This window comes from Narcine bancroftii, chromosome 1 (assembly GCF_036971445.1).
Source record: "Narcine bancroftii isolate sNarBan1 chromosome 1, sNarBan1.hap1, whole genome shotgun sequence".
NCBI classification, from domain to species: Eukaryota; Metazoa; Chordata; class Chondrichthyes; order Torpediniformes; family Narcinidae; genus Narcine; species Narcine bancroftii.
The window spans coordinates 445,766,692-445,787,832 of record NC_091469.1 but is presented as its reverse complement, the minus strand read 5'-3'; the positions used below and the strand labels follow the sequence as shown (position 1 = coordinate 445,787,832).

The following is a 21,141-nucleotide window of genomic DNA, read 5'->3' as shown; positions in this document are numbered from 1 at the left end:
TCCTGGGATTCCTGAGTCAGGTGGTCTAGAAGCAGTCTTACCTCTTCATCAGACCAGTTACAAGTCTTTTTTTTGAGCCATTGTTCAAATGTACTGTTTTCCTGCACTGCTAAACAAAACAACTGAATCTGCACTTGCCTGCCTGAACAACGTGCTTCAAGATTCGCGCCAGGCATCTCAGGCTGACGATGTCACTGCCACGTCAGCAGCCTGACCCTTTATCAGCCGCTTTCAGCTAGGTGCATTCAGGTGGTTGGGGGAGCCACTGAGCTGCGCTGATTATCCCTCTCGGAGGAAGGTTACATAGCTCGGCTCAAGGGTGCTTCCTGCACATTCACATGGCCTCCCCACAGCAGCATATTGCCAAAATATGCGGCTTTACATGCGGGGCAATTGGCCACCTGAAAGTGGCTATTGATACATCCACGCATACCGCCTGAATAGTGCTTCTAATCTGTTGGATGTAAGTGTGGGGATTTTTCTTCATTATGATGAGAATTATTCTGTCATCAGGCAGTGGAGTCTTTCTTGGAAAATCAGTCTCTTTGGATTACTGAGCTCAGCAGTTCGCTCTTTCTTCTTAATGATGTCCCAAACTGTTAACTTTGGTAATCCTATGGCTTGGATATGTCTCTTACTGTTTTATCCTTGTTTTTTTGCCTCATAATGGCTTCTTTGACTTTCATTGGCACAACTCTTGTCCTCAATGTTAAAAAATGGTAACTACAGACTCCAAAGGTGATCTCAAGCTTAGAAGCAAGCCAAGTTCTCTTATACCTACATCAATGAAGCAATTAAACACCTGTGAAGCCAAATGTCCCAAACATTATGGTGCCCTGAAATGAGGGGACTATGTATATAGAGTGCTGTAATTTCTACATGGTTAAACCAATATGTCTTGGTGTGAGCTTGCAGGTGCCTCAGATTGAAGAGACTGCCATCCATCCAACTGCGCTGGGTAGGTCACGTCTCCAGAATGGAGGACCATCGCCTTTCCAAGATTGTGTTATATGGCGAGCTCTCCACTGGCCACCGAGACAGAGGTGCACCAAAGAAGAGGTACAAGGACTGCCTAAAGAAAGCTCTTGGTGCCTGCCACATTGACCATCGCCAGTGGGCTGATATCGCCTCAAACCGTGCATCTTGGCGCCTCACAGTTCGGCGGGCAGCAACCTCCTTTGAAGAAGACCGCAGAGCCCACCTCACTGTCAAAAGACAAAGGAGGAAAAACCCAACACCCAACCCCAACCAACCAATTTTCCCTTGCAACCGCTGCAACCGTGCCTGTCTGTCCCGCATCGGACTTGTCAGCCACAAACGAGCCTGCAGCTGACGTGGACATTACCCCTCCATAAATCTTCGTCCGCGAAGTCAAGCCAAAGAATCATAATCCATTGACTAATACACATTTTCAATAATATAATGGTTGACTCATTCATTCTTTGAAAAAAATAAAACAATATTATGAAATATTCTCCTGCCTGTATCCAACAATCAGGAAAAAAGATATGATGCAATATCCTTGAAGTTGTTGTTCATCCTGATACTGAAAATGAAACAATTCTGAACTAGAATACGACTTGGCTTTGCTCTATTTGGACAACAAAATGTAAATAAAAAGGTATACACAAAATCCCATTTTATGGTTATGTAATCTAAGATATTTTTGACAGTCTATTAGCAAAATGAAATACATTTAGAACATGTCGCCACTGATCACAATCGAAATTCAGTCAAGGTTAGCCTGAAATCCTCAGGGTATTGTTCCCCATTTCTGGTCTATGGGTGGAGACTTCCTATGGCAGCAGCTGCAACCTTGTCATTAAAATACAAGTATTCACAAAAACATCTGGCATTTAATTTATGTTCAGGATAATGATACTAATATTAGCTTAACACATAAAAACATGACTTAACAACATGCTTTCCAAACCAAGAGTTCACTTGATTTATTTTCTGCTCATTTGCATTGCAATCAGTGCACCTGTTTCAGAACTCCTGCAAACATGGAAACCTCAGTGTTTCACCAATCCAAGCATGAAATAAAAACTGAATTTGTAGTCTGGTTTTCATATAATTATCTTGCTACCATTTAGTGTCTCTATTTGTTTTACTCTGACTACAGATATGCTCTTTGTAGCTCTTTCTGAGTATACAAACAACCCATAAGACTGAAAGTTTCCAACCTCTTATTTATTTTGGGCAACCACTCAGGATTGAGGAGGATTTGCTCCCATTCCTGTTTTGAGAACTTTGGCAAATGAGGCCCAGTGTAGACTTGCCCAAAGAAAGTGTCTGACAGTTGCCAGGCAGTTAGTTTGTGAAACGACATGTTCTTTCTGCCACCAATAAAGCCCAATGCCCAGGCATGAAGTTCTCAATACACCCCCAAGTTCTCATTCTTGACTTTTCAACTCTCGTGCAGCAAAGATTCCCAGTGGGAATGTTACATTCCTTCAACAGAGAATTTAAGCACATTCTTGAATCCACTACTCTTTCAACCCCTTCCAATACAGACCTCGTCTTCATTAAGATGTGACTCAATGGATGCAAAATGATCTATGCCTTCCTGGGTAATCCACAAACCTTTAGTCTAGAGCCGCAGGGTAAGGTTGGTGATGTTTGTTTCCTTGATATTACATGGAATGCCCATCGATGGCCCATCTGGTGGTCAGACTTCCAAACGATGTGGCCTGCCCAACATAACTAACCCAATGCTGCGGATTCAAAACAGTGCAGATGGTGGAATCTGAAGCAAGGTCCTGATGCAGAATCGTAACCTAAAACATCTTTCTTCATACAGATGCTGCTAACCCACTGAGTTCCTCCAGTTGTTTGGGTTTTTATTGCTATTGCTGGGAATCTTGGCTGGAAGTTTCCTAATCCATCCAGTGAATTTGGGGGATTATTTAGAGGCAAGTGTGCCTTGAGGTGCTTCCTATCAGTAATCAAGGTCTCAAAAGCATACAGGAATGCAAAGATTACTTCTGTCCATGAGAAGATGATTAGTTTTGTGCCAGGCCCTAAGTCTTGGTCTTCATTTATCCTTTTCCCAAAGGCTGAGTTGGAATAATGAAGGTGGAAGCTAATTTCACCATCAACAACTGCCTTGACCAAGAGGTGGCATCCAAGATTAACAAGTCTCTCATATTTTTTACCGTCTCACCAGGAACTTTTATTGCTGAATTGCCAGTTTGTTGCAGAAGGGGCAGGTCAATAGAGGACTCTGTCCTGCAGGGGTTGATTGCGAGGCCTGTTCTCTTGCATGCTTCAATGAGTCCAAGCAATTTTAACCTTTCTTTACTTTGCTCTCAATGTGATCTTTCTTCTTCATTTCTCCTCATGTGCCCGAATCAACACACTCATTTACGCTTCCTTTTGTCCACTTACATTGTTAATTTCATAATCTTTTAAGGTAGTTGGTTGGGAAAATGCCGATTTGTTTTTTCTTGCTTAGTCAGGCCTCAGATGTGTCACTACGCTAATCTTGGGTGGCACGGTTAGTGCAACGCTGTTACAATGCCAGTGATCGGGACTAAAAATATAACTTAAAAGTGTGTATTTACATTAATTCAAAATATACCAGTAATTTTTTTTGTGGAGATTTTTACATTAAAATAATCTTTTCAATGCTCCTTTATTTCTCCCTTAATCTAATCTTTCTTTTCCATTATTTAGATTTGTTGAATATGTTTCAATCCCAAGTAGTCTCTTTGACCTCCCTTATTGCTAGATGTTTAATACTGATGAGATGGAAAGATGCGGTCCCTTCTACTTATACTAAGGCTACGTGATAGGTGGCATGCCGAACTTTGGGGAAAAAAATCAGATGTTCTTCCATTGTAACGGATTTAAATTTTCTAAGTTTATGGATCCTTTTATCAATTAGTTTCGTAATTTATAAGATCACTTGGATCTTGCTTTGTGAGTTTGTGGTTTTCTTTAGTAGTGGTAAAATTATATGTATTTACCAGATAACCAGAAGGGAAGGGATTAGAATTTGTAGAATGGTATAATAGTTATTTTTTTTAAATTAGCCTTATGTTGTAATTGTTTAAGTGTTTTACTACTTTTTTTCTGTTCGACTGTTATGATAGAATTAATATAATAGTTTTATTTTTCTTATATACCTTTTTTTTCTGAATATTCCTTTTTATATATTACCTTTGATTAATCGCTTCTACTTTAAAAATCCAAAAAAATGTTGAAAAAGACTCTTGTACACAATTTCACAAGATAATTAGATCTAATTAATAGGTGCTGATTTTGACCATCTCAGTGACTTCTTTAAATCCCAGTGTTCCTTCTCTCTTCATAAAGATCACATATTCCCCACAGAGGCAATGTGCTGAATCTGATGCCCTTTGACAGTAGCCCACTACTCTGCAATCCACAAAAAGATCTGTAGGCAACTGTCAACACAATAAATGTCAAACACTGTTTCCTTACCCCTGACTGAAAACTTTGGGCAATATAGTGTCAACGTGCTTATTTGAAATCTTTTATCTAACAGAAAGTCCACTTAAGACCTTCTTCCTATCAATTAAATGAACTGCACTCTTGTTATGAGGAAATCTCAAAGTGTTAGAAATTTTATGAAATTATGTTGGATGTAATTTCAATCTCATCCTTTTCACAACCTACCATCGTCACCTTCTTCACTCTGATGCTTTCATAGCTTTTACAGGTGTAGTGAATCATTGTATCCATCTAGACTTCTGGGATACAACAGTTTGAAACCTGGTGCAATGAAGAGAAACAATGGCACTGATTAAAAGGTAAGGGGAAAAGTGGGGGGTGGTGGAAAATACCTGAAAGGAAAGTAGTTATTTCCAATACTTCTCAGTTATATATTCATATCAATGGGACACACATTTTGTTTTGGATTTGTGCAAGAGAGGTCATGGTAAGTCAGGTCATTTGTAATTCAGGGAGTCTATACACTTTCACAAACAAAGCAATGTACATCTGCTATTTAAAGTCATTAATGCAGCTGTCCGGTGTACATGGTCAATGGTAGAGCACTGAGGAGTGCAATAGAACAGAGGAATCTGGGAATACAGATATATAATTCCTGAAAGTAGTGTCACAAGTAGAGAGCTTTTTGCACATTGGCCTTCTTAAATCAAGATCTTGAATATTGGAGTTGAGATGTTATGGTGATGTTGTACAAGACCAAATTTGGAGTATTGTGTGCATTTTTTGGCACCTAATTGCAGAAAGGGAATCAGTAAAAATGAAAGATTGCAAAAGAGATTAACAAGGATGTTGCCAGGACATCAGCATGGGCAGTGAGGGGGTTTCTGGAGTACTGGCATCAGTTGTTCTGGATCAGGCAATACCTCACCAATTGAATAACTCGACGATGGAGGTGAGAGTAAATGGACATTTGAGTGATTGCTTAGTAGTCACTGGCTCCACGGAGAGCTTTATAAACTCTGCGATGGCTCTGCAGTACAACTCAAGAGTGTACCCCATGGACTATTGTATTTTCCTAGCTTCACACTCGCTCTCTGCGATGATCCAGGGGTATTGTATAGTACATCTAACTGTAAAATGGCGGGGTGGTTGGGGGGGGGGGAAATTTTGTATGTATTGAAGGATTTGTGAGCTCCTGTGTTACCTTAAAAGCATGACCATGGAGTACTCTGGCCCTCTCCCTCCAATCACAGTGTGGAACAGAAGGTCCCAAAAGCTGGACACCACATGCAGTCTCTCCACCCTAAATATTGATTTCCCCCCCATTGTTTCTGAACCTGACTCCCAATTGCAATCCAATAGCTACAAAGAGCAGGCGATACAGTTCAGGGGATCAGGAATTTATCAGAGCTGAGACACAGCGGCTGCTCAAAGAAAACATCATTGAACCTATCAACAGTCCATGGAGAGCCCAGGTGGTAGTCGTGAATGGGGAAGAAAAGTCCAGGCTAGTGACTGACTACAGCCAAACAATTAATCGCTTCACACGCCTGGACGCGTACCCACTTCCTCGAACTTCGGACATGGTAAACAAAATTGTGTAGTATTGGGTCTATTCGACCATCGACCTGAAAGCTGTTACTCATTTGTTCAGAGGACCGCCTCTACACAGGATTTGAGGTAGTCAGATGGCTCTATCAGTTTTGGAGGGTCCCTTTTGGTATCACCAATGGGGTCTCGGTCTTCCAGAGATAGATGGACAAAATGGTCGATGAGTACGTGTTGAAGGCCACCTTCCCTCATCTCGACAACATCACCATTTATGGACACTGTCTGGAAGACCATGACACCAATCTCCAGAGGTTTCTCCACATGGCCAAGGCCCTGAACCTCACGTACAACTCCAGTAGGTGCCTGTTCTGGATGAAACATCTGGTGATCCTGGGCTATGTGGTGGAGAATGGCATCATTGGCCCTGACCCCGACCAAATGCACCATTAGGCCACCTGAGGACCATGAAAGCCTTAAGGAGGGACCTGGGCTTCTTCTCTTAATATGCCCAGAGGGTCACTCACTACGCAGATAAGGTCCACTTCCTCTTAAAGTCCACCTCTTTCCTATTGTTGGCTATTGTTCACTATCCCCTGCCCAGACATGACCACCACCATAGTCATCAGGGCCTTGCACTCTATTTTCGCCCTGTTTGGGTATGCCAGCTATTTTTGGAGCTACATCGCAAAGGCCACCATGCATGTGGTGGATGAGAATGCACCCTTCCAGGTGGAAAGCGATGCCTCTGACATAGCTCTGGCCATTACACTTAACCAGGCGGGCAGGTCAGATGTCTTTTTCTCTTGCACCCTACAAGGCCATGAGCTTCAGAACCCATCTGTGGAGAAAGAGGCTCAAGTCATTGTAGAGGCCATCAGGTTCTGGAGGCATTACCCGGCCGACAGAAAATTTACACTGCTCACCAACCAGCAATCGGTAGCATTTATAATGCAAAGAGGGGAAAAATAAAGAATGATAAGATCGCTAGGAGGAGGATCGAACTCTCCACCTATAATTATGACATAGCATATGGGCCAGGTACTCTCAATGAACCTCCAGATGCCCTGTCAAAACGAAGCTGTGCCTCTGCACACACCGGCCAGTTGCAGTCATTGTACGATGAGTTTTGCCACCCAGGCATCACCCACATGGCTCTTTTCGTCGAGGCATGCGACTTGCCCTATTCCAATTAGGACATCAGGGAGATGACCAGGTCCTGCCAGGTCTGCGTGGAGTGCAAGCCAGACTTCTACCGCCCTGACAAAGCGCACCTGATAAAGGCATCCCACCCATTTGAACGACTCAGTGTCGATTTCAAGGGTCCCCTCCACTCCACCAACGAAAACGTGTACTTTCTCAACGTTATCGATGAGTAGTCAAGTTTTCTGTTCACTATCCCCTGCCCAGACATGACCACCACCATAGTCATCAGGGCCTTGCACTCTATTTTCGCCCTGTTTGGGTATCCCAGCTATATCCATAGCGACCGGGGCTCATCATTTATGAGCGAAGAGCTATGCCAGTACCTGCTCATAAGGGACATTGCCTCAAGCAGGACGACTAGCTACAATCCCTGGGGAAACGGATAAGTTGAAGGAGAGAACACGACTGTATGGAAGACTGTGAAATTGGCTCTCCAGTCCAAAGGCCTTCCAGACGCACACTGGCAAGAAGTCTTACCCACAGTGCTCCACTCCATAAGGTCGCTCCTCTGCATGGCGACCAACGCAACTCCTCAAGTTTATGTTTACATTCCAGAGAAAATCCACATCTGGGACTACTCTCCTGGCTTGGCTGATGGCACCAGGGCCAGTCCTGCTGAGAAAACACACGAGGAGGAGCAAGACAGACCCTCTAATCGAGAGGGTGCACCTGCTACATGCCAACCCAACGTATGCCAGCATGGCACATCCTGATGGCAGAAAGGACATCATCTCCATCAGAGACCTGGCACCCGTCGGAACTGAGAGTCCGATTCCTCAAGTTAGCCAGGAACTACCGAGTACCCCACTCGGGGTCCAGAGGACACTGCTTGGGAAGTGGACCAATTCACCCCACCACGAGATCCACTGACCCTGTACTACAGGGGGTCCAAGAGATTCGGGAAGCCCAAAGTCTTCCTCCAATATTGCAGCACTCGACCAGAATTACCAGACCCCCTGACAGATTTAACTTGTAAATATTTGTAAAGTATTGGTTTCTTTTTGAATGAATGGTCCCTGTTTTTCACCCACAGGCTCAATTCTGAAGGAAGGAGCGAATGCAGTGAACTGGAATTCACTGTCTATGTGTTGATCAGATGGCTGGCTGCTCCCCTGGTTCCACCCTCACCTACCCCAATATAAACCCTGGTTTTCCCACCTTACCTCAGATTCACCTGAGGACTCCTGTGTCTACTGGCCATTGATTTAAGCTATTAAAAGTGAGTTTGCTCTCCTCCCTTGTCTCTGAGTTCAATCAGTCGCACTACAGGCACATTAACAGTGTTTGTTTAAAGACACCACTCCAGCACACTTTGTAAATTCAATCATCTATACTTTTGGCACTTAGGGTTTTTAGCCATCCACTACACAAGTGCCATCGGCATCATTCTTATCTGGCTCAGGGGTCTGATCTAAGCCCAGGGTCTAAAATACGCAAGGCCCAATTGCAAGTCAGGACTTACTCTCAGCCAAACTTAAATTCAGGACTTTAACATAAAAATTTCCAAAACCAATTTGATATTTTCATCTCACTGTACATCTTTGCAAAACATGAACCATTTATATTTAGCTCCAAGTAAATAGAAAATGAACTTATCAGATTAATATGACCCAAGTAATTGAAGATTGCTCACAGATCTCACAACTATTTACAAGGTTACTTCAATAGGCAAATGTTTACATGGAAGTGAACAGAATTTAGATTAACTACTTACATATGCACAGCATGCAAAGCAATCCAGACAGTTATGCCAAACACAGGCATATGTCGATGTTTTGCAACAGTTGTTACTAAGCACCCGTTTCTCCAGTTTCTGAGTTTTTGCAATTGGTTTGGCAGCCCCAAAAATCTGTTCAGACACATGCACAATACAACTGTCACAAAAATGCGTCCTGAGCAAACGAGCAGCACATACAGGAGAAAAGATCAGCTACTTGGAGTTATCAGTTTACTTAGAATTCTGAATCACACAAGAAGAAATGTAAACAGAGGAAAAAAAATCAGCTGCTATGCCAAGGTAACAGTTTTCCTAGTGTGAATGAACTGATTTAATAAGCATCCTTTTACAAAAGGGTCAGATCTGCCTCTTTTCTCAAATGGATTGAATTTAAAATAAAAAGCTCAGTGAATAGTATACTGCTGTGTATTTAATGAACACTAAAGTTCTTGCAACATCGACTGCTTGGGTCAGGGGTACAATTAACATTCAATCTGCATGCTACAACTTACAACGATCTGTTTCCTTCCCTCTGTTGCTGTTTCATCAGTTTCTCCAGGAAACAGTGCAGTCACCCAAGCAATTTTTGTTTGTGCATATTTTAAAATGGGAGACTCCACCAAACAAAAACAAGCAAGGACATCAATGTTGTCTCCTATTAACTTCAAACACCTTCTTTAAATTGTTGCAAATGTTATCACATTCCAGTGATTGTCAGATAATGCAAGCAGCACCAAAAACTGCCACAACCCAGATTTTAAAAAAAACCTGTAGTTTACCAGCATTTGAATTGTCAGGTTTAATCCGCGCATGCTGTTAAAAACAAGAATGTGGTAATGCCACCTGTAAAATAGACTGCACATATACCACGTTAACAGCACCAGCTTCTTTGCTTCACAAAGTTGTCATACATGGTTTTTATGGAAAATATTAGTGATAATTTCTATTTACTCATGCATAACTTTTAAAAGTAGACTTCAACATTGATGCCAGAAATCAATGAAGTCTAAGAGCAACAGGTCAATTGTGGCTAAGGAAACCTCCTTCTGATTACCACCTACGTCCTTAATCAATTAATTAATCAGTTATTCTTAATGCTCAACAACACATGGAAGAATAATAATTGTAGCAAAGACACAGAATATACTCTACACGATGGCTTTCAATCTTTCAGTTATCTTTAGGGGCTTAATCAATGACCCTCTGTCTATCACAAGGTCAAAAATAGGAACATTGACTGATAATTGCACAGTATTCAATTTATTTCAAAACTCCTCACCAAATGAGCTGCATACAGTTACATTGGCATGAACGTAAAATCAACATTCAAGATTCCTTTATTGTCATGTATAAAAAAGGTGTAATATTCAACAAAATTTCCTTTAGTCTGCCATAAGGCAGACAGATTTGCCATCAGCAGAGATTGCGGGTCGCCTCTTACAGTCAGAGAAAGAGAAGCAACAGAGAGATCCCCAGAGAGAGTCACTGAGTATCTGTGGATTCGCCTCCCGCAGCCTTCACACCCACACAGATCCAAATCCAAACTCGAGATCCAGATCGAACCTCTAATACAATCAGGAAGTCTCCAGTGCCATCGGCACCCTCTTGCATCCCAGTTCCAATACCTGGTACCCCTTCAGACAGTCTTGAGCCACTCTCCAGAGTCCGCAGCCTGGTGGAGTCCTTTGAACGCAGTTGCCAGCAGTTCGCATCCTGCATGGGTTCCTTGCCTCAAGTCACCAACAGCTTGCCACGCGTTCTTCAGCCGCAGAGCCCCTTATTGGTCTTCCTCCGTGTTCATTACTCAATTGAGAGTAATGAAAAATGATTGTTTGTGTGAAATGGAGGAAATCTGCAGAGGTCGTCTCCTTGCATTATTATTAAGACCAACATTTTGGGTTTTTTTTAAGTTAATAATCTGTATTTTAGAATGCAGGGAAGAAACTTAATGTTTGCTCTGGCCAACATTCCTTCCTTCCCTTTGGATTGTAAATTGGAGATCCTGCATTCTTCCTTGGCTTTGATCAATTTGTTGGCATGTACAACCCCTGAGAGATTGCAACAAAGGGAGGGCAGTTGTAATGGGTGACTTTAATCTACATGTAGATTGGGTGAACCAAATTGGTAAGGTTGAAGAGGATTTCTTAGAATGTATGCGGGATTGTTTTCTAAATCAACATGTTGAGGGACTGACGAGGGAACGAGCCATTCTAGACTGGGTAATGAGTAATGGAGAAGGGTTAATCTTGTTGTGAGGAACCCCTTGGGCAAGAGTGACCACAATATGGTGGAATTCTTCATTAGGATGGAATGTGACAGAGTTGATACGGATACAAAGGCTTTGAACTTGAAAATGGGTAACTTTGATGGTATGAGATGTGAATTGGCTAAAATGGATTGGCAAATGGTACTTAAAGGACTAAAGGTAGAAATGCAATGTCAATCGTTTAAGGATAGCTTGGAGCAAGTGCAGAAAATGTGCATCCCAGTTTGTAAGAAGAATAAATCGAGGAGGGTAGCGCATCTGTGGCTAACAAGGGAGATCCGAGAGAGTGTCAAATCCAAAGAAGGAGCTTACAAATTAGCCGCAGTTGTTTATGATATATATCAACGACTTAGGTGTGAGGATAGATATCAGTATCTCAAAATTTGCAGACGATACGAAGTTTGGTGGAAGAGTTAGCTGTGTGGAGGATGCTCGGAGAGTGCAGAGTGATTTGGACAAGTTAGGCGAGTGGGCCAGGACGTGGCAGATGCAGTATAAAGTGGATAAATGTGAGGCTATCCACTTTGGCGGTAAGAACAGGAAAGAGGATTATTATCTAAATGGTATCTGTTTAGGAAAAGGGGAGATGCAGCAAGACTTGGGTGTTGCTGTGCATCAGTCATTGAAAGTGGCCGTGCAGGTGCAGCAGGCAGTGAGGAGGGCGAATGGTATGTTGGCATTCATGGTGAAAGAATTTGAGTACAGGAGTAGGGAGATCCTACTGCAGCTGAACAGGGCCTTAGTGAGACCACACCTGGAGTACTGAATGCAGTTTTGGGCACCTTATCTGAGGAAGGATATCCTTGCCTTGGAGGGGGTGCAGAGAAGGTTCACTAGGCTGATACCAGGAATGGAGGGACTCAAATATGAAGAAAGATTGGATAGACTAGTGTTGTATTCTCGGAATTTAGAAGATTGAGAGTGGGATCTGATAGAAACTCATATAATTCTTAAGGGTTTAGACAGACTAGACGCAGGAAGGTTGTTTCCAATGCTGGGAAAAGCCAAAACCAGGGTCGATAGTTTAAGGATAAGGGGAAATTTTTTTAGGACTGAGATGAGGAAAAAATTTCTTCTCTCAGAGAGTGGTAAATGTGTGGAATTCTTTGCCACAGTAAGTAGTTGAGGTTGGTTCCCTGACAATATTTAAGTGTAGGTTAGATTTGGCCCTTGTGGCCAAGGGGATGAAGGGGTATGGGGAGAAGGCAGGAACCGGGTACTGATCAGACATGATCATAATGAATGGCAGTGTAGGCTTGAACGGCCAAATGGCCTACTCCTGCACCTATTTTCTATGTTTCTAGGTCTCCTCAAGATAGGAAATGGCCTAAAATCCAAAGCCTGAAAACTATATTTCTGACAGAGCTTGTGAGAAAGGTAACAACCTGTTTGCTACTACCTTACAAATATAATCAACTGTGGTATACTATTATTTTTTTTTTAATTAAGATAAATTAAATAAATGTTACATTTTGAATTAAATTTAATTTAGACATACAGCACAGTAACAGGCCCTTTACACCCAAATGACCTACAACCCGTGCTACATTTTGAAGGGTGGGAGGAAACCAGTGCCCCCAGGGAAAACCCACGCAGACATGGGGAGAATGTACAAACTCCTTATAGGCAGCACAGGATTCAAACTCTGGCCCCAACTGCTGGTGCTGATATCCTCGCCGCCCAAGACTACTAGATTATAACAGATTTTCCCTGGAATAACCTCAAGAGATTTTAATTCACAATAATCCTTCAGCAACACCTACTGACATATACTTTTAGACATGAAAGCTTTAGGTGGACAATAAAGAGCTAAAAGGGATTGTATTGTTTTAATTTGCCTTTCATTTTACAACAAAACGAGGAAATTTGACTGGACTGAGTCACTGTGATAATTGTAATGCTCACAAGACCTTTTCTATTTATGTTCAACCTACATCGGTATTGTCAGTGAACCTGAAATGATGTCAGATTACAGGAAATCACAATCTCCTGCAGGGAAAGAGATTATGAATACCAGTCCAAATACATCAGTGTTTGATTGTCCCATAGCTGGTTAACAATAACGATACAAGTATGAACAAAAAAAACAATTTGCTGGAGGAACTCAGCAGATGACGCAGCATCATTGGAAGAAAAAGATTTGTCGATGTTTCGGGTAGGAACCCTTAATTAATTAGACTTTGAAGAGTATGTGGTTTTTTTTAAAAAAGTCATAGCAGCAAGTAAAAATCCATTCAATTCATACATATGTCATGTTAATTAAATCAGCCATACTGCAAAACATTTAGTAATGGATGCATTTAGAATAGATTTGACAGGTTCTGAACATATTTCTGTGTACCATAAGTAATTTCTGAAAGCTGAGTGCTTATTGTTAGAGTAATTTCTTCTATCTGTAACATGGATATAGAGAATATTCAATACATCTTACAGCTTGGAATTATCCATTTCCAGTTTTGCTTTCTCTTTACCCATACATTCGTTGCTAACAATTGGCTAAGAGATAACATATACAAAGGGGAGCAATATTATAAGGGAAGGGAAAAATCAATCCGGTACATTTGCTGCTAAATTCTGTCAAGCAAATGAAACTGTATTTCAGGATATGATACAAGGGCAAGATCAAGCTTAGTTACAAGTCACTTTGTTCAATTAGACACCAGATATGATCAAGCGTTCTGAAGATAATAGAGACTGTAACACCATATGAATCACTAACTTCTAGAAAAGCAAAGTAGACAAAGTTAGCATTAAACGTCAAGAGCAAGGCAAACCTGATTTAAGTTTAATTTTTCACAGTTTGGATCTTACAGTTTACACATTTCAATGTTTTGAAATACTGACTTGATTTCATTTTGAAGAGTTCCTCTTTCATCAGATTCCCTTGTAGTGCCTTCTCCAGAGATTATTGGCTTTACATCCTGTGCCCAGAAAATAGAAATGTTTGGAATGAAATTAATTTTTCACATTAACAATTTCTAGTCGGTGGAAACAATTCTGACAGAGGGAGCAGGGTTAGAGCAAGGTTTTAATCCCCTCCTATTTCTATTATTGTTTTTAATTCACTTCTACTTGATCATCTCAGAAGAGCAAAAGGGATAATAGGAATAAGACAACTAGTGGGAAGGAGGAAATAAAGAGGGTAAAAGCAAGAGGGGAAGGAGTTGAGAAGGGTCTAAATCAGGGGTGTCAAACTCAAATTCACAGAGGGCCAAAATTAAAAAATTGGACTAAGTCGTGGGCCAAACTAAAAATTTATTGAAAATTTTCAACAACATCTGCATGTTTTCTCTTCTTTCAACATATGTAATGTTAAACTTTTTCTTATTAAAATAAATGTTTAATAATAGTTTTGGTTAAACTCTTTCCAGAAGAAGCATTAACAAATGAGAAATAAAATATTCAATAAATAATATTTCTCTATAGCCTTTAAGCTCCTTTTAAATTTTTTTTTCACAAGCCAACAAGTCAAAAAAATAACAACTTGCTTCAATGACAAACAGGTTTGTCTTTTAAACTGATGAACATATAGTCTGCCTCCCACCTGTCTTGAAAGGTCCTGTTTTCTGTCTTTCGTTTGGCCATTTTTCGTAAGGGGTTTATTACATGTGAGTTGGGCGACAGGTCACAGATGCTAATGAAAGTAAAGAGAGGAGGTGGGAGCAATTAGCGGGCTGAGGGGCCGGCGCCAACGCATTTGCAAAGCATTCTGGGATTTGTAGTATTAGCTGTGCATGCGCTATACTGGCGCGGCAGCCAGCGGGACAGCTCTAATACATATTTGATATGATCTTGCAGGCCAAATATAATTATATCACGGGCCAAATTTGGCCCGCGGGCCTGAGTTTGACATGTGTGGTCTAAATAATGCCATTTTGGAAACCAATAATTGATTCTCTGGTCAAAATTAGATGACGCAAGCAACAAGACAAACAATGGTCAATCTGATTTGGTTCTGAAGGTTAAAATTGCTTCTTTCTACATTGTTCTCCTCAAACTCTGTCATGTTCCATTAAATCACAATGTGAATGTCCTAAACAGAGAAGAGAATGGAAATCTCATGTGAAGAGTGCCTCCAGCAAAGTAACACTCCCACAGTAATGCAGTGAGCAGTTTGGATTATATGCTCATGACCTGGGTTTAAAACCATAATCTTGTGAATTAAATGGGGGAGGTCTGTCAAATGCCCATCTGAGACAAGTAATCAGAGTTGAACAATTTATAGGCAGAAGTTAGCACAACGCTGTTACAGCAGCAGTGACCAGGGTTAGCATCCGGTACTGCCTGAAAAGATTTTGTATGTTCTCCCCGTTCCTGCTTGGGTTTCTTCCAGGTGCTCTGGTTTCCACCCACCCTTCAAAATGTGCAGGGTTGTTGGCCAATTGGGTGTAATTGGGAGGCACGGATTTGTGGGATGGAAGGGCCAGTTACTGTCCTGTATGTCTAATAGTTCTTTGTTGGTACTCACAAAACAAAAATTTTGTTTAAATATGCAGTGGACAACTTGCTTCAATTTTATTAGAATAGAAGTATTCTATTCAGTCTCCTAGCTAGATTTTTTTTTAAAAACTATGTATTAAAGCCACAGGAAAAAGAAAGGAAATCCTACTTAATTAGACCAATTTATTTCTGTTGTTTACCTTAAACATTGTTAATTTCTTTGCAGACTCTTCATTAACTTCCTTTAAACAGCCATTAGGATCTTCATTCATTAATATTTGTTCACGGGCTGTAAAACGTTTAAAAAATGATACCATCAGAAAACAGTGAGGAGAAATTGCCACAATTTTGCCAAATCTGAGACACCACAAGCTCTCAAAAAAAGTCTACTTTATGGTCCAACTGAACCTGCTCTGGTTGTGATACATTGGCGGGGTTGAATATTCTGACATTTTACCAACTGATAAAAGTAATGCTCGGATCAGAAAAATGGCAACAACATCACTGATCAGCTTGAAAATGCCACCAGACCTGGAGCTGTGATGGTAAAACAGGACAGCTATCAGATGATGATGGACGACTTATGGCAAAAACAGCTCATGATGGGGTTGCGCTCCAGCAACCTCATCGTAAGTCGATAAAGAATACCACACCTACCATTTTTTATAATTACATTTTGAATACCTTCATTCCACGCTGGGAAAAAAAACCATTAATGTACATAGCTGAAAGCACATTGGGTGTGAAGAATGTTTGAAGCATTGAGACTGCAAGCATGGTTGAGTCACCATCGCAAGAGAATATGCTGCCATTGCCAGCATCACAAGAGAGTAGCATACTGCATATCGCAAGCGGATCAGAATTTCAAATTGAAAATACGGATACGAACCATTGTTACTTTGAAAAATCGTAAGTCTGGCCATCGTAAGTTGGGGAGCACCTGTATTTAATTCATCATTATAAGATCAAATAAATTTTCATGTATAATGTGTCATATGTGAAAACCAGGCAATAGACAAGATTGAATTTTGCCAAGTTTTCTAAATAGCCATCAAGCAACAACTAAGGCCATAACTGGTCTTCAAACCTTGGACATAACTCTTTAATATTGCTGATGTAATCACTGTGTTATTTAACTCAACCAATGCTGAGAAAATTTGCAGTCATTGCTTTGCAGGGTTTGTACAATGAAATTATCCAGTTTAAAAATTCAGAGAAACACAGAACAGTTGTACAATTTAGTTCATTTAAGATTAGATTAGTCACAACCGCGTAACCTAATGGTACACAGAAATGAAGGTCCCCTTTCATCATAGTGATGTCTCACTCAATTTTTTTTTTTGAGACGTACAGTACGTTAACAGGCCCTTCTGGCCCACCAACCCGTACCTTCCAAATACACCAATTAACCTACAATCCCCGTATGTTTTTGAAATTCTAATGTAAATTTACAAGAATCACGCCAATGCAACAGGGATAACTTCAGTAATCTATCCTCAGAAGCCCACAAATTTTGTCAAGCTGTCATCGCCAGTGCCAAAAAGCAAATTAGACCAATATGCCCCATTAACCTTTTTGTTATGAATTTCTTTCAAATCAAAAGAGTAGACACCTTCAATTTCTTTGGTATAAGTATGCCCAGTGAAATGGCCTGAGACAAACATGTTGGCACGATGGACAAGTGAGCACACCAACATCGCTCCTTTCTGAAAAGACTGAGGAAGCTCATTTGTCCCTCATGTCCTCCATTAACTTCTAGAGGAACACCATTGAAACATGATAAATGAACAGCTCTGCTCCAGATCAAAATAAGCTACAGAAGGTAGTGAATGCAGCTCAGAATATGACAAAATGCCCATTCCCTCCATGGGCTCCATCTACATCTCCTACTGCCTAGGAAAGGTAGCTAACATACTGAAAGATACAACACACCCCTTTAAGAGAAGAGCATGAAAGCATGCATCAAAAGCTCACATTCAGTTTCTTCCCTACAGCCAACAGACTCCCGAATGAAACCCACAACACTGCTATCATTCTCATCTTTTTTTTAAAATATTCTATTTAAAGTTTTTCCATATAATACACCATTATACAATATAATAAATATTTAAATTGAAAAAAGTTTCATCATGGTTATAATCCCTCCCCTTCCCTCTCTCTCTCAAAATATATATATTATATAAATAGTAATATAAAATAAGAAAGAAAAGAAAGATAGTATCATGGATTTCTCTGAGTATCTCTCCCCCCAACACACTGGAATTCAGCTTTGTATTTCTGCATTCCATCTTCCCATACCTAAATGTGAATCCAATTTCCAAGTCACTGCAATTCATTTCCTTGCTATTGCTAATGCTATTTTAACAAATTTTTTTAGATATATTGATAATTTCAACTTTGATCTTGTTCTTCTATATTCCCCAATAGGAATAAATCTGGGTTTAATGGAAATACTGTACCTGTAACGTGTTCTAAAAAGTTACCCAAGTTTACCTTAGAGCATGACCAAGTTGAATGCAAGAAAATACCTCTCTCTTCTCCACATCCAAAACATTGATCTGACAAATCTGATTTCATTCTATTCAGTTTCTATGTTGTTAAATATAACTGATGGAAGAAATTATAATTAATTAAACTATATCTTACAGTAATAGTATTTATCATACAATTTTGACAGAGATCTGACCATTTTTGCTCATCAATTATAGTATTCAAATCCGGGTCCCATTCCTGTCGAGATTTATGCACTCCTTGTATAATAGTTCCTGTTTCCAACAAGAGATACGTTGCAAAAGTAAATTTCTTAGTGTTTCCTCTCCCAATAAGAGTTTCCACCTCACTACAAATGGGTAACCACATCTCTGGACCTTAACTTTTCCCTTAAATATGCTCTCAATTGAAAATAACAAGGGAGTATTTCTGGATATTCTATATTTATTCTTCAATTGTTCAAATGACATCAATTGGCCTTGTTCATTACAATCTACCTTTACTAAACCAAGTAATTAAGAAGCAATTGTCCTTTGGAAAAGGTACAAGATGATTTTGAGTCAAAGGCATCTTAGGCGATATACTTCCCTTTGTTCCAATTTCAACATTTATCTTATTCCAAACAATAATCAAATGTTTCAACAGTGGTGTCCCTTTAACACCAATTATTAATTTTGAATCCTATTTATATATAAATTCCTCTGCTAATCTTGCTCCTATTTTATCCAATTCTATTTTAACCCACGCCGGGTTTTCTACTCCTTCAAAATAAAGTGAAAAATCTCATTTGAGCCACTTGATAATAATTCTTCACGTTAGGAAGTTGAGGGCCTCCCAATTCATATTTTGCACATTACTCTTTCTTGACATTTTACCTTTCCAAAGAAATTTCCTTACATATTTATTTAATTCTTGAAAAAACTTTTGTGCATCCTGATCTTGATGCTAATTATCTTTCTTTTCCTTGCAATCCTATATTTTGTAATTGTTTTCTTTACACAGCTGTATGAATGTTAAGCCCCTTTCACACTTGCAAGTGATGCCAGGAATTAACCGCCAATTGGGCTTTAAAGTGTTTAGTGTGATAGCAAAATAAGCTCAATGTCAGTGTCAAATTATGTCATCTCACACCGGGGATTGACGGCCTTGATCCCTCGTACAATCCCCGACGTCTGCAATCATGCAAGTGTGGGGCATTTGCACTGTGGGATTGAAATGATCCAAGTTTTTGCATATGTGCAGGAGCATGAAGGAAGAAAAAATTAAAACGAATGTATAAACTTTACCACGGGAAAGTGGCGCAGAGAGAGAGAGAGAGAGAGAGAGAGAGAGAGAGAGAGAGAGGAAATAAATAACAATCACAGACAATTTTTAAACAGCGTGGGAAAGTTGGTAGCGCTATACTACAAAATTTATAAAGACCATGGGAAAAAGCAATGTGGGGGGGCCTAACTTCCTAAAATGCCGTGTGGCAGAGAAACCATTCATAAATGTTATGTGTAAGCAGCATGCATACAGCCCTTTCTCTGCCACACAGCATTCTAGGAGGGCAGGTCCGCCATCACTTTTCCCCATGGTATTTATAAATTGTACGCGATAGCGCTACAAACTTTCCCACACTGTATAAATTGTGCGCTATAGCACTACAAAATTTTCAACGCTGTGTAAGTTGTCTGCTATTGCTATTCATTGCTAGCACTTTCCCATGGACCTTTATAAAGGTTTATATAGGTCGGCACAACAGCAGGGGCTGAAGGGATCATATTGTGCTGTATATCAAGCTTAATTATGTTATAACTAGGCATGATTAATTTTGTTCAAATATAAGATCATAATGGATTGATTAAGATCTAGGGCAGGTCCACCAACACTCAATGTGTCATGGCATCACCTGTGGAAGGTAGAACAGTCCTAACACCAGAGATGGCTCCTTGAAAGAGTGAAAGCATTCAGTGTCCCAGTATAGTGTGGTTAAGTGTGAAAAGTCAAACCCCATTCCTATCCCAGGTCACTGAACAGCCAATTTAGTGGGACACAAGAGTGAAAAGGGCTTTAGAGATAACGTGTCAGTCTGCTTGCAGAAGAACCCTTCTCAGTGTACCAGGGATTTTGTGACAAATAAACTTAAAAACTTAAGTGATGACTGAAAGCCATGTGGCAGAACCTTCATGGTGAATCATGTGAAGTATTTTAAAAAACTGATGAGCTTTTCATGGGACCTAAATTTATAATTACATCATTGAAATTAGATTTTCACAATTACTCACTTCTGATGAACATCGTTCATTGATCATGTGTCTGATTTGTCACTGGTGTCGCCATTTGCAAATTATATTATTCTTCCAAAGAAGTTTCTCCTGCCCATTAGTTATCCTTCTTTAAATTGAAAATCACTTTGGTCTTTTTATTTTTTTAGTTATCAAATTACAAATTTCAAAATTATGAATCAAGGAAATTGATAATACAATAACATGTTTTCACCATCAACCTCATGGCTCAAGCAATTTTAAAGCACTTGGTGAGTCAACTTTAGAGATAATAGATAATAGATATCAAGTTCTATCCTTGATCAGTGCAATGTCAATTCACCACACCAAGCTGACTCTAGTTTACAACAACTGATAACTCAAAAAAGGGAGATTAATTTGGATTGCAGTTTAAAACTGCAATATAAGAAATCTCAAAACAGGAAATTTGGGAACACTTCACAGTTCAAGCAACATCTGTGGAGAGCGAGGCAAAAAGTATAATTTAATGTAGAGGCTCAAAAGAATAACGACATGTATAAAATGAAAGGCATGCGCCCAAATGGAAACAGAAAGGTTGAGTAGGGCAAAGAAAACTCATGAGAAAATACTTTAACCTCATATATCCACAGATACCCAATGACAATGAGCTCTGACTAAATTACAAGGGATTGTGCTCAATCACAAGGAATTATGAACCATTTCTTTATGGAGATGACCAGGAATATTTCAACAACTCTTCTACGACTCTCACTTTTGTTTTCAACTGCATCATCTACACCTCTTCTTGTAACTAAAACAAACATTAA

General features: G+C 40.0%; 1 protein-coding gene and 1 long non-coding RNA gene across 9 annotated transcripts in view; one reads left to right on the top strand and one right to left on the bottom strand.

Annotated features, from left to right (window-relative positions):
- Window positions 1–21,141, bottom strand: part of LOC138751754 (zinc finger protein 438-like) — a 345,388-nt gene that overhangs the window by 82,195 nt on the left and 242,052 nt on the right. For 4 of the 7 annotated variants that reach the window (XM_069914467.1, XM_069914469.1, XM_069914470.1 and 1 more), the window contains exons 2-4: window positions 15,797–15,885; window positions 14,001–14,077; window positions 8,888–9,022 (exon numbers count right to left, since the gene is read on the bottom strand). In XM_069914467.1, coding sequence (XP_069770568.1) covers window positions 8,888–9,022; window positions 14,001–14,077; window positions 15,797–15,885 — 301 coding nt within the window. Of the gene's footprint in view, window positions 1–4,644; window positions 4,741–8,887; window positions 9,023–14,000; window positions 14,078–15,796; window positions 15,886–21,141 lie in introns of those variants that run through there. The other 3 variants (XM_069914471.1, XM_069914472.1, XM_069914473.1) reach the window with 2 other exon arrangements.
- Window positions 13,254–21,141, top strand: part of LOC138751757 (uncharacterized) — a 48,505-nt gene continuing 40,617 nt past the window's right edge. Inside the window, exon 1 of one of the 2 annotated variants that reach the window (XR_011350163.1) lies at window positions 13,254–13,311. This is a non-coding gene — a long non-coding RNA (uncharacterized lncRNA). Of the gene's footprint in view, window positions 13,312–15,834; window positions 16,506–21,141 lie in introns of those variants that run through there. The other variant, XR_011350162.1, reaches the window with a different exon arrangement.